Source organism: Pseudonaja textilis, chromosome 1 (assembly GCF_049901715.1).
Source record: "Pseudonaja textilis isolate UNSWEBS1 chromosome 1, rPseTex1.2, whole genome shotgun sequence".
In the NCBI taxonomy this organism is placed as follows: Eukaryota; Metazoa; Chordata; class Lepidosauria; order Squamata; family Elapidae; genus Pseudonaja; species Pseudonaja textilis.
The window spans coordinates 172,302,376-172,314,088 of NC_141990.1; the positions used below are offsets into that span (position 1 = coordinate 172,302,376).

General features: G+C 33.9%; 1 protein-coding gene across 2 annotated transcripts in view; it reads left to right on the forward strand.

The window, feature by feature from the left end:
* SATB2 (SATB homeobox 2) overlaps positions 1–10,193 on the forward strand; it is a 156,482-nt gene extending 146,289 nt beyond the window's left edge. For both annotated transcript variants that reach the window (XM_026696843.2, XM_026696844.2), the window contains one exon: positions 7,056–10,193. In XM_026696843.2, the coding sequence (XP_026552628.1) occupies positions 7,056–7,511 (456 nt within the window). In that variant the 3' untranslated portion in view covers positions 7,512–10,193. The remainder of the gene's footprint in view (positions 1–7,055) is intronic.
* The last annotated feature ends 1,520 nt before the right edge of the window (positions 10,194–11,713 follow it).

The following is an 11,713-nucleotide window of genomic DNA, read 5'->3' on the forward strand; positions in this document are numbered from 1 at the left end:
GTTAATCTTGATGCCCCTGAACATAGTATTTCAAATAAAGTAGTATTCAATCCTAATGCAAAAGAAACTATTTGGGGCAGGGGGGGGGAATGTGGGTATATTTGTGAGAGAGTAAAACAGGGAAAGAGACAAGGGGGATAGGGAGAGGGAAGGAAGGAGAGAGAGGAAAAGAGGGGGGAGATTTTTCTTGGAATATTAATGTGTCTTTTTTAAAAAATAAATTTTATTTGGGTTTTCACAAAACATAATACAAACAAAACATCTTTTTTTGAGAATAGCATGATCCCAGGTTATCACTTTTCCATACAGACACAAACTCAATTTCATATTCATCTTTGTGTTCTATTCTATCTCATTACTATTTTAACATTTTCTCCTTAATTTTTCCCCTACCTTAGTTTTCTCAACTTTGTTTTTGATTATCTCATACCTATCTAAATTCAATTATATATCTTTTTCTAAGTTTCAATGTCTTTCTAATCATTATATTTATACTTTTGTCTGTCCTGTTTCAATTTCGTATTTTCTTTTCTCATTAAACAAGTTTTCCCCTGTAGTTACTAACTGGAGTATGACACCTTTGGATCTTTTAATTTTGTCCATTCAACTCTTATTTAAACTTCAGTTTATGCCTTCACAATTATAACATTCGATATAACACGTAACTTCTAATCGAATTTTGCTTGGTGCATTCTTAAAATAGACACTATGTTCTTAAAGAGAATATATATGTGTGTGTGTGTGTGTGTGTGTGTGTGTTTTCTTAAGTTTTCACGGGTATTTATATGTATGGTATTCACCTTTGTTCGGGTATTTTCCCACGTCATTATAGTTGTGCTTTTAAAGTTGTAGCAACGTTTTATATATATATATATATATAAAACAATAGTAAATAAAACACTTATTCTATTCCAGTTCAGCTCTATCATTAATGTTAGTTACAATCTTTAACATCTTTAACATTTCTTTTCAACTGAATATCATACTTCGTTAGAAACACTTATAATATTTCCATATTTTTCCCCATATTTCTTTCATGTTTCTTTTCACTTAAATTTTTATAAATCATTAATAATAATTAAAATGTTCCCATCCTTTCAATTTCATTCTCTCAATCTCTTTATTCCATCTATTTATTAACAAACATTCCATTACATTACAGTAAATATTTTATCTATCATTTTAATCACACTTTTCATATTTTCTAAGTTTATTTCTATTTCTAATATAACAATACTATCTTATGTACCCTTGCAGAATCCCTCTTTCAATTAAATTTCACCCATTATCTCTATTATTTCTGTCCTTTATAGCTTCTTTTCCTTTCCTGCTTCCGCCTCTTCTTCCCCCTTCCCTTTTTCACCCCTTGTCTCTCTAATTCTAATTCTCTCTTCTGTAATACTCTCTTCTGTTTCTTCCTAGTATTGTAATTACTTTTCAAACTATTCTTTTTTTTGGTTGCTTTTTCAAATCTTAAACTTTTCACTCTCTTACCTCCCTTTCCCTTTTTTCCCCACTTAAAATTACTTGGTCATTAAAGATGGCTTCTTCTTTGTCCTGCCCTTCTTGTTCTACAAGCATTTCTTGTTGTTTCTCATAGTTCCAGATCTCCATTTCTAAAAATTGAAACACGAAGCCAAAAAAGCCTCTTCTTATGCATCTTCTTTCTGTTTTTTAAGTTCCATTTTCAGTTCTTCTAAGAGTGATGCCATTTTAAACACTTTTAAACAACCACCTGATTGATTTTAGTCATTTAAATCCAATAACCAAAAATCACCAAGTAATCCAAATAATCCAAAGCTGTTTCTTCTTCCTTCTTTTTTCCACTTTCTCTTCTTGGGGTTCTAAGTTTCAGTTAAAATGTATCTTTTAGGAATCTTGTTGAAGTCTTGCTGTAAATTCCTTTTACTTCCAGGCAGTCTCCTCCATTTTTCCAGATCCCGCCCTTTTATTTTTTCCTTTCCTTTCCTTTCCTTTTTTAAAGGTTTTTTGAATATCAAAAATCTTTGTTATCCCTTTGACATTTTATTTTCAGCTTGAATACCTATTGATGTCACAGTGGATTTTTGCTAATTTCTTACTTAAATCTCTTAGCTGTCAATATGAGGAAGGAAAGAAAAAAAAACCAAATCCTTTCCCTTCCCTTTCTCCTTCGCTGTTTCAAAAATCTTCTTTGGGAACAATGTTATTCTTGATAGTTTAAATTCCAGGGTACCTTATGTTGTTGCTTTTTCAGTTAAACCCGGTCAACCAAAACTTTATCTTCCTATCTTCCTCCTGCACGTTCTTTTCCAATCGAGTTCTTCTTTGAGGTGGCCATTTCTGACCATTGCTTCAACTGCCTTTGCGAAAGGGAGTAATAGCCAGCTGGGGAGGAGAGATGCGGCTCTCCTCGACCCTGCTGGCAGTCTCCCTCCTCTTCACCACCTCTATGGGGTGGCTTAGCCCCAAATCCAGCCAGTTGGGGTGCTCCGGCAGTGAGCACAGATCAAAACTGCGCATGATCACAGATTTCGGTCTGTTGCCAAAGAAGCTTCGGAATATTAATGTGTCTTAACTGAGTTTAATTTTTTTTTCTGTTCAAATGTGTCTGATTCTTCGGGACTGCCTAGACAAGTCCCTGCCATTTTCTTTGCAAGGTTTTTCAGAAGCAATTTGCCATTGTCTCCTTCCTAAAATAGAAAAAGTGACTGGCCTAAGGTCACCTAGCTGGTTTTTGTAATTCAGGAGGTGACTAGAACTCATGGTTTCTTAATTGATGCTTTAACCACTATATCAAACTGGATCTCCAGTGTAATATAATATAGCTCTGAATAATAATAAATATGGCTATTCAGCAGTAATCTTTTATGAAAGGAAGGAGATAAGACAGTGGAGGATGGATTTTTCAAGTATTTTTAAAAATAACATTCCTGCACTCCTTTCGGTATGTTTCCTTTTCTCCCATCTATTAACAGGTCTGGCTAAATAGTGATTGACTTCAGTACATCCCATGAGAATGGGACTTGCTTCATAAATGATTCATAGTGTCTATACTATACAATCATTTAGGAAGCATATTATAACTCAACAAATGGAAATATGAAAGTTGTGATCAAGTCAAGTAGCTTTCATGTCATACAAATAATAGTTACAGAAGTTACAGGCATTAATACGAACACACCTAATAAGTTTTATATTTATAAAGATATATGAGAACTTAACCTTTGTACATTACAGTACTTTAAAAAAAGGAAATAAGCAATCACATTGTAAAACAAAGAATGGAGAGATTTGATGTAAACAATGTAAAAATGTGGCTCCTTTTTCCAGTCATCTGGGAGAGTTTGTAAATGTAATAAACCTAGTCTTTTCAAAAATTACTGTAACCTTAGTAAACTTCAGCTACTTAAGGAATATTTAAGGAAATGCATCTCTTCCTTTCTCTCTCTCCCTCTCCCTCCCTCCCTCCCCCCCCCCACACACACAGTGTGAGTTGCTAAAGTTTTGGTTAGATACACTGTGCCATTACTAACAGATTATATTGCAGGAAAGATTTTATTAATTAGAAAATAATGTGGTGGGGAAGATTCTACTTGTTTCTTTTTCATACAACAGATAGCTTTTTAAGAGTGGAAGCAGAGACTGCTGTGCAAAATCAACTCTGTAATAAAGATTTTTTGATTAGCTATCAATAGCAGAGGAAAATCAGTTATGGTGGATAAATAAATGGCAATGACTCCAGCCATTTGCCAATCTTCTCACTGAGGAAGTTGAAAGATCTTTACCAGGAACTACAGATTTTCCAGGAATATAGTTTGAAACCACTGCCTTAGTTTATTACAACTAATACATATCATTCCCATAATGATATACAACATTATATATTTTCCTAAATGTAATCATTCCATATCATACTTCCTTCCCTGCAGGCGTGCACTGTTATTTTTTACACATGGTTCCCAGCTGGATTTCATTGTGGCCTTCAAAACATATTGCAGTGTTGTATGATTTAATAGGAGTCACTTATCTTTTTAAAGTCAGCTTTCATCATATTAGGTATCTGTACATTTTCTATCTGAACAAGTTAATACCTCAAAAAGTGAAAATTAATACCTAAGAAAAGACAATTTTTAATAAACAAAACAGTTTTGTGCTTTGTCATTTGTGTACACGTATGGTTGCAGTATTGCCTTAACATTAAAGTGGAAATGAAATAGGGAAAGAAACATTTGAGACCTGTGGCTAGGGTAGAAAACATGTTTCAGTTCAGATTTGCAAGGAGATGGGAAATGATTTGGGGAAAAAATAGGAAGTCATTTCCAGATGGTCACAATTGCAGAGAAAACTCATGTGCTTAATGAAGGGGTAGAGGGAGGAGTGAAAGTAAAAAGCTTAAAATCAAAGCCATGTTTGAATTATAATCCTAAATTACTTAAAAATAAATGAAGAGAGTTGACCTATTTATAAACAATACATTGTATTTAAGTTACAGTCCGCTTTTATACAATCCTTTCAGGCTTTGCTGTTTATACTCAATCAGTGACAACTTGTGGATGCAAGATTCAGCTCAGATACAACTGTCACTTTTCTTCTTGTTTATACATGCTGTAAGAAATTTGACTTACTTTTCTTGATAACAATTCTGAAGTTCAGAATAATTGGTAACTTTGATTTTAAAAATACGTAACTGATACCAAAAGAGGAAGGCAGACTTTTTTCAGTCTGTGAGGCAAAATGGCTAGTTGAACCCTGTGAGGCAGAATGGCTAGTTGAACCCTCAATTTTTCCCCCACAGCATTATATAATATATATTTCTCCTCTTTTAACAGGGGGAAGGGGACCTTGAAATTAACACTTTGCAAAATGGGGGTGGGAGAAATCCAACATGCTTAGATAAATAATTTTATGTCAAATTATTAGTGCTACTGTTTAGAATATAAAGCTTCAGTATAAGTCATCAAATACATTGGCTGGGAGATTTATCAATTTTCACTCCTGTAATAGCTTTAGGCGATAATTTATAATCAGTTCTGATGTTTCTTCTTATCATCAATAATGGTGATAGGCTGAACTGTCATCTGCAGATATGCATAACTTTACTGAGGTTTACCAGTCAAATATAGAGAAAAGTAGAGACAATAGATAGTCATGCTTTATTTGCAGTTGAAGTATTTTCACTTAACTTGGTCTTTAAATATAGTTGAATAGAAATGGGGAGAGAGGGGAAGAAACATCTGAAGTGCAATTATGTGAAAAATAAGTACACCCCATTGAGGCCTTCAGAAATATTATAGATGTCAGGCCATCATAGCAAGTTCTGCCTAAGAGCAGAAAACAAATGCTAAAAGATCTCTCTAAGAATCCAGAATTTCATTACATGACTTACAGGTAGCTTTTTCCACTAGCGATGTCAAAGTGCATATCTGCTATTAGATTTTACAAATATAGATTACTTTTGTTTGCCATGCTGTCCGGGCTGTGCTTAATAAAGTGTAAGCAACTCTGAAAAAAAAAACACTAATCTTTAAAAATGGTGTATGCATCCTATACATAGCATAACCATAAGATAATGAACACATGTATACACCCCTTTGTACAATGCGGTGATGATTCATCTTGAAATAGATACCAGTTGATGATTAAGGTCAGTGCTGCTTTGTTACCCTATGATTTTGAAAAAAAGTGTTAATTTTAGACTACTTTTTAAAAAGTAAGCCGATTATACACTATTAAAGTAATAGATCTCATAACAAGTGAATTTGTTGTTTTGAAAATAAGCTTCTATTTAGACTTTTTATTACTTATTTAATAAGTAATGGCTATAATATATATAGCAACATAATTTTTCTGAGCCAATTAATTTTAGCAGATGATGTCATTTCCATTTTTGAATAAAATAATTGTAATACTTATTATGTTGTCCTTAAAGTTGAAGAGAGTATGACCTACCTTGTAGCAAAAACTAAGTTTTAGAATTGAAATCTGGCTTCTGGCTTGCCTGCCTGCCTTCTTTCCTGACTCCCTCTCTTTCTGTCTAATACATCACTGGACTACACAATGGTGAAAAGTGATGGCACAAAACTTCTGGAACATTTATTTCCAGTTGTGACATTTTATTCCATTCTTATTACTATTGTATTGCTTGATATAATGGGTCATAAGCTCTATCAAACATATATTTCTTATTTTCTGTATTGGTGTTCACTGCAAATATTGTCATAATTTGCTTTGTGAATTTAAATACAGCAGAAGAAAAATGTGAAAAGTAATGAAAAATCCTGTATAATTGAATAATTTCACCATATACCTCGTAAACAACTGAATTAAAAAGAAATCATAGATTACTGCAGTTAGAATGTTCAGAGCTAACATTCAACCTGATAACCACTAGGATAAGACAGAGGCAGTTTGTCTCTGGATACTGGTTGCTTATATCTTGCTTGAGGGCTTTCTGTAAATTGGAACTGTTGCATGAATAGAATTCTGGAACAGATGGGCATTTTCTGCAATTTTGCACAGTTTTTTTTTATATTTATTTGTATACATATATACACCTAAACCTAAATGTCTGTGTATTAAAAGGAAAAAAAATGAAAGCAATCAATGTATTGTGGTTCTTGTACTATTAATGGTATAAATGATATAACAGCAAAACTATCCTAGGATTTCGAGCTCAATGCCAAAGATCCACCTCTAGAACCAAAATCTATCTTTAGATTTAATTTAAAAAACATTATGGCCTCCTCTGACCAGGCAGAGCAGTGATAATTTCTTATTTTTTGAATATGCTTTTCCTTCTGACTCAGGGCTTCATTTTACTTATCCCATGTTTTTAGTGAACATACTTGAGCTGTAAATCTGAAGTGTGGGTCTTCTTTTCATCAGCCTAACACTTTTTTTTAAATTCTCTCTGCTCATGTTGTCCTCTGTGTGAAACCAATAAAATGAGCTTTTTTTTACATATAAATATTTGACTACCAGAGGTAAATATGAAGATACCAATCTGATTAACAATGAGCTAGATTTGTGTGAATATAATTTTTATTAAACATATAAATCTGTTTGTTTTGCAGGTGCTTCATAGACAGCAATCTCAGCCAGCAAAGGAAAACTCCCCACCAAGGGAAGAGGCTCCACCCCCACCTGCAGAAGATGCATCTACAAAAAAGCCAAGATCCCGTACTAAGATTTCATTAGAGGCTTTGGGTATCCTTCAGAGTTTCATCCATGATGTTGGCCTTTATCCAGACCAGGAGGCCATCCACACTTTATCTGCCCAGTTGGATCTGCCCAAGCACACCATCATTAAATTCTTCCAGAACCAGCGTTACCATGTAAAGCATCACGGGAAACTAAAAGAGCATTTAGGTACAGTGGTAGATGTGGCAGAGTATAAAGATGAAGAGCTGCTGACTGAGTCAGAGGAGAATGACAGTGAGGAGAGTTCTGAGGAAATGTACAAAGTGGAAACTGAAGAAGAGAATTCAGAAAAAAACAAACCAACTACTTCAGAGACTGAGCAGAGATAATGTGAAAATATCACAGGCAAAGCAATACATGGTTCCAATATTTTTTTTTGCTTCTTTCAGAAAAAAAAAGTGTTTTGGAATTTTCCAGCGTGCATAGAATACGTGCAAATTGAACAATTATTTTGCATAGCTCAATCAGACATTCCCTTGTAACAGGCACTTGAGTGTTACACTTTTTTATGTTTTATTGAGACAGTTAATTGTAATTCACATAGGATTACATCATTATTAATCTTGCACTTACAAAAGGATCCTCTAGTAAGCAAATTACAAGAAGAAACAACTTATGAAGGAAACAATAACAGTGTGCAGGTGTATGGTGTGTATATAATATGCACCATATGTAAGTGGATACACACACACACACATATACACATACACACACATATATATGAAATCTGAATGGGATGTAACTAAACTTTACAATCAGAAAGTATAAGACTGTGAAATCAGCTTGTTAAAAGATGAGTCTTGTTTATATAAACCACTTCACAATGAGTCGCTTTGGCTTTGAGATAAATTGCTGCCTGCTCTCAGGGTGTGGTTACTGTTTTGAATATCTATTTATTTTCTATGTTTATCCCTGATTTTTTAAATTATTAGTATGGCTTCCACTTTGGCAGCTTGAGGGGTAATTTTTTGAGGTATGCATTTTAAAAATCCTAAATCAACACTGCCAGAAATAATAAAACAGGGAGTGAGAAGATGTGGGACAAAATCAGGGCACCTTAAAAATAATTGTAAGCCAAGTAACTTCTAAACAAACTTTAGTACACAATGCACATTTAAATTCACAGAGCATGTTTTGTTCTATATTATTTCTGTAGCAAACATGAATTTTCATGGACTTTTCAGTGAAAATTCGGTGCACAGTAGACTTGTCTCTTAATGAGGTCTTCATGAACAGTTGCTTTACAAGATTTATTGTGTGGATTTTTATATTGAGCCACAGTTTATAGTGGTGTTGTTTTTCGAATGCGCAAATCATCTATACTGTTGTTGCACCACTTTTTATTAATTTCAGTGAGACTTGTGCAGCTGCAGTTCCTTCCTTGCTCCTTTAGTTTTTGTCTGATAGTGATGTTAGGAAAATTGTTGTTTATATATGTTGATGTTGCTTTTCAACAAAGATTTTACAAATGATTTTTTTTAAAGCGAATCACCATTATTTTGCGCATGTTTGACATGTTAGTCAAAGAGTCTGATAGTTCTCCAGTGCTAAATTTCCTTTCGTGCCTCCTTCGTTTTTGTTTTATTATTGCTGTACTACATTTGGAGCTTTGTGCATAAGGCTCATTATATCAGTAAGACAAAACTTTCAGCCAGCAGTCTCCCAAGGTATGTTTTTCATGTAATGTGTGGCAACGTTTATGGGAACAAGTGTTCTAAATACTTCTAGACAGTGAGAAAAAGCCAAGCAGTTTCTGTTTAGTCACTTCCTCAACACTAACAGAAACCTTTTCCCAGTGACCTAGCATAGCAATTCCATTACATAAAGCAGAACTAATGCTGACTGACTCTTCAATAGTATAAACATTAAAGCTGCAATCTACTATAGTTTCCAACCAATTTTTGAAGCCATGGTTCTGATACAAGCAGTATTCAGTTCCTTGTCCACATTATATTTTTGAAAGTATGACTTTCTAATGGGTCTAGGTTGCTTTGTGGACTTCTAGCTTCTTTCTTGACATGTGCTTTGTGACTTTTAACAAAGACCTCATGCAATATCACTTGGAAAGCTATTTTATGTTCTTGCACAGGCATTGTAATATATAACTGTTAATACTATTTATATATTTGAAAGGTATAAAAGGCAGTCATTAAAGCAAACCTCTGTATAGATATTACTCAAAGCATTAACAACATAACAGGGAGATGACGTGTTGCAATACAAGCTAATTTTAGCTACTCAGTAACCTCTAAAGTTTTTTAAAGGGACTTCTCCAAAATCAGTATTTGACATCAAAAAATCTGTAGCTGTGTCCATTTTCTATATTCTTAAAAAATGTTGGCTTGCTGATTCTTCGTACTTCATTTCTATAGTATGCTGCAGCTTTAATCAACATTTCAGAAGTTGCTGGTTTATGTTTTCCTTCAAATTATCTTTTCAGATTCTTCTCTGACATACTCTTGCTGAAATCAGTACATATATGTATTGGTCAATCTCTCATAAGGTTATTCATCTCTTTGATGGCATCAGCATTGGTGATTTTTTAAAAAACACTTCAACCAAAAATTTAGTAGGTATTTTTTTCAATGCTGAATCTTGCCTTTTTATTTTAAATTTCACTGTTAATTTTGCAGTGATTCTTTTAAGTGGATCTGTGGGCATTTTCGCCTGTGGTCTTGCCAGAACTTTACTGAATTACAATGCATATATGTCTATTTATTCAATATTCATCATATTATATCTATTTGGAAAAAGAATTTTTTCTTGTAGTGCCTCTTAACAAAGCACAATTTTCCGCCTTTTTGTGAAGTAAGAGAAAACTAAAAAAAATGGTGTTATTGCGGTATCAACAATGTGAATGAGGATTACCATATTGTAAATGTTCTTTTTCCATGTAAATCAACTTGATCTTTGTTATCACTAAGTGATAATTAAATTTTAACTTATGTGCATTGTTAGTCTGTTAGAATTTTTTGGTTGTTAAAATTAAACACATTCAGTAAATGACTTAATTTGTTGAATCATTTTTGGGGGTACATCAGTATTCCTTCCCATCTTCCTGAACTGATACAAAATCTCAAGAATGAAAAAAAACCCAAATTTTATTCTACAAATCTGATATAAGCTACAATATTTTTCCCCTAATTGTATCAAATTCTCAGAGATTTCCTGGGTATGTCCCTTCAGTTTTCTCAGCAAGTTTTTTTTCAGACATGGTTTGCTACTGTTGCCTTCCTAGGGCTAGGGAAAGTGACTGGCCTGAGGGAACCCAGCTGGCTTTGTGTCCAAGGTGGGATAGTATTCACAGTCCTATAGTTTCTAGCATGATGCCTTAACTACTACACCAAACTGGCTTTCAAAGAGTTTCTTATTATGATCATATAAATCTATCTTTATATTAGAAGAGTTGGATGACCTTTCTGGTGCACATGGTCATTTGATGCTGCCAAAATTATTGGCTTGCATGGTAACAAATCTCAGCCAAACTGGAAGACTGAAAGAACATTTGACCATTCCAAACATACTTTTGGAATGTAGCTGTATCTCTGTCCTAACTTGATTTGGGATGAACAAAGATATAGAAATACTTGCTTCAGAAGTGTGTGAATTTAGGGTTCTCTTTGACCAATGGAGCAATATAGTTTTGCGTATATATAGAAATAGATGAATTTGGAAATATGGCTCATTTCTGACAGCAAAAAGATATTCCCCCAAAAAGGGAAAATAAAAGATAGAAAATAATTTCAATATAGTTAATTTGTCCAATAGTCACCTATGACTAATTACATTCAACTTTTTACAATCTCCCCTTATAATATTACAGAAACAAAAGTTGGCTCAAAGGCCAATGTTAAATTCAAACTTAAATTTTATAAAAATAAACACATGCAACAGAAGTTACAATTGACATCTTTAATGGTTGCATCTCCTCAAATGGGAACAAAAGAAAAACAGTATAATAAACAAGTGGTCCTATATATCAAGCAAATCAGAACTCATTTTTTATCTTCTTTTACTACTAAATTTCAGTGATTACAAAGAAATAGCTTCTGGAGATCTTATGCATCTCCTTCTTATGAGCAGGTAGAAGTCCATGAATATAAAAGGAAACCCACTCTCAGAAACTTAAGTCTCTGTAGATACCTCACCTCATCCCACCTTTATTACTGATGCAAAGATGATGAAAAGAAGGGAAATGGTATGGCAAGAAAATGCCCTAGATACATTGGATTCTGGATTCTTTTGTTCCTCTACAACAGGGGTGGGGAACTCTGCTCCTTTTATGACTTGTGAACTTCAACTCGCAGAATTCCTGAGCCAGACAGACTTCTGGTAGTTGAAGTCCTCAAGTCTCTGGGAACAGACATGGGAAATTATGGCTGTTCCTAGTCCACAGCAGTCCACAAGTCTCTGAGAGTCCACGAGTCTCTGTGAACAGAGACAGCCATGCTGGATCAGGAATTCTGGGAGATGAAGTCCACAAATCATAAAAGGGCCATAATTCCCCACCTCTGCTCTACAATATGTGTGA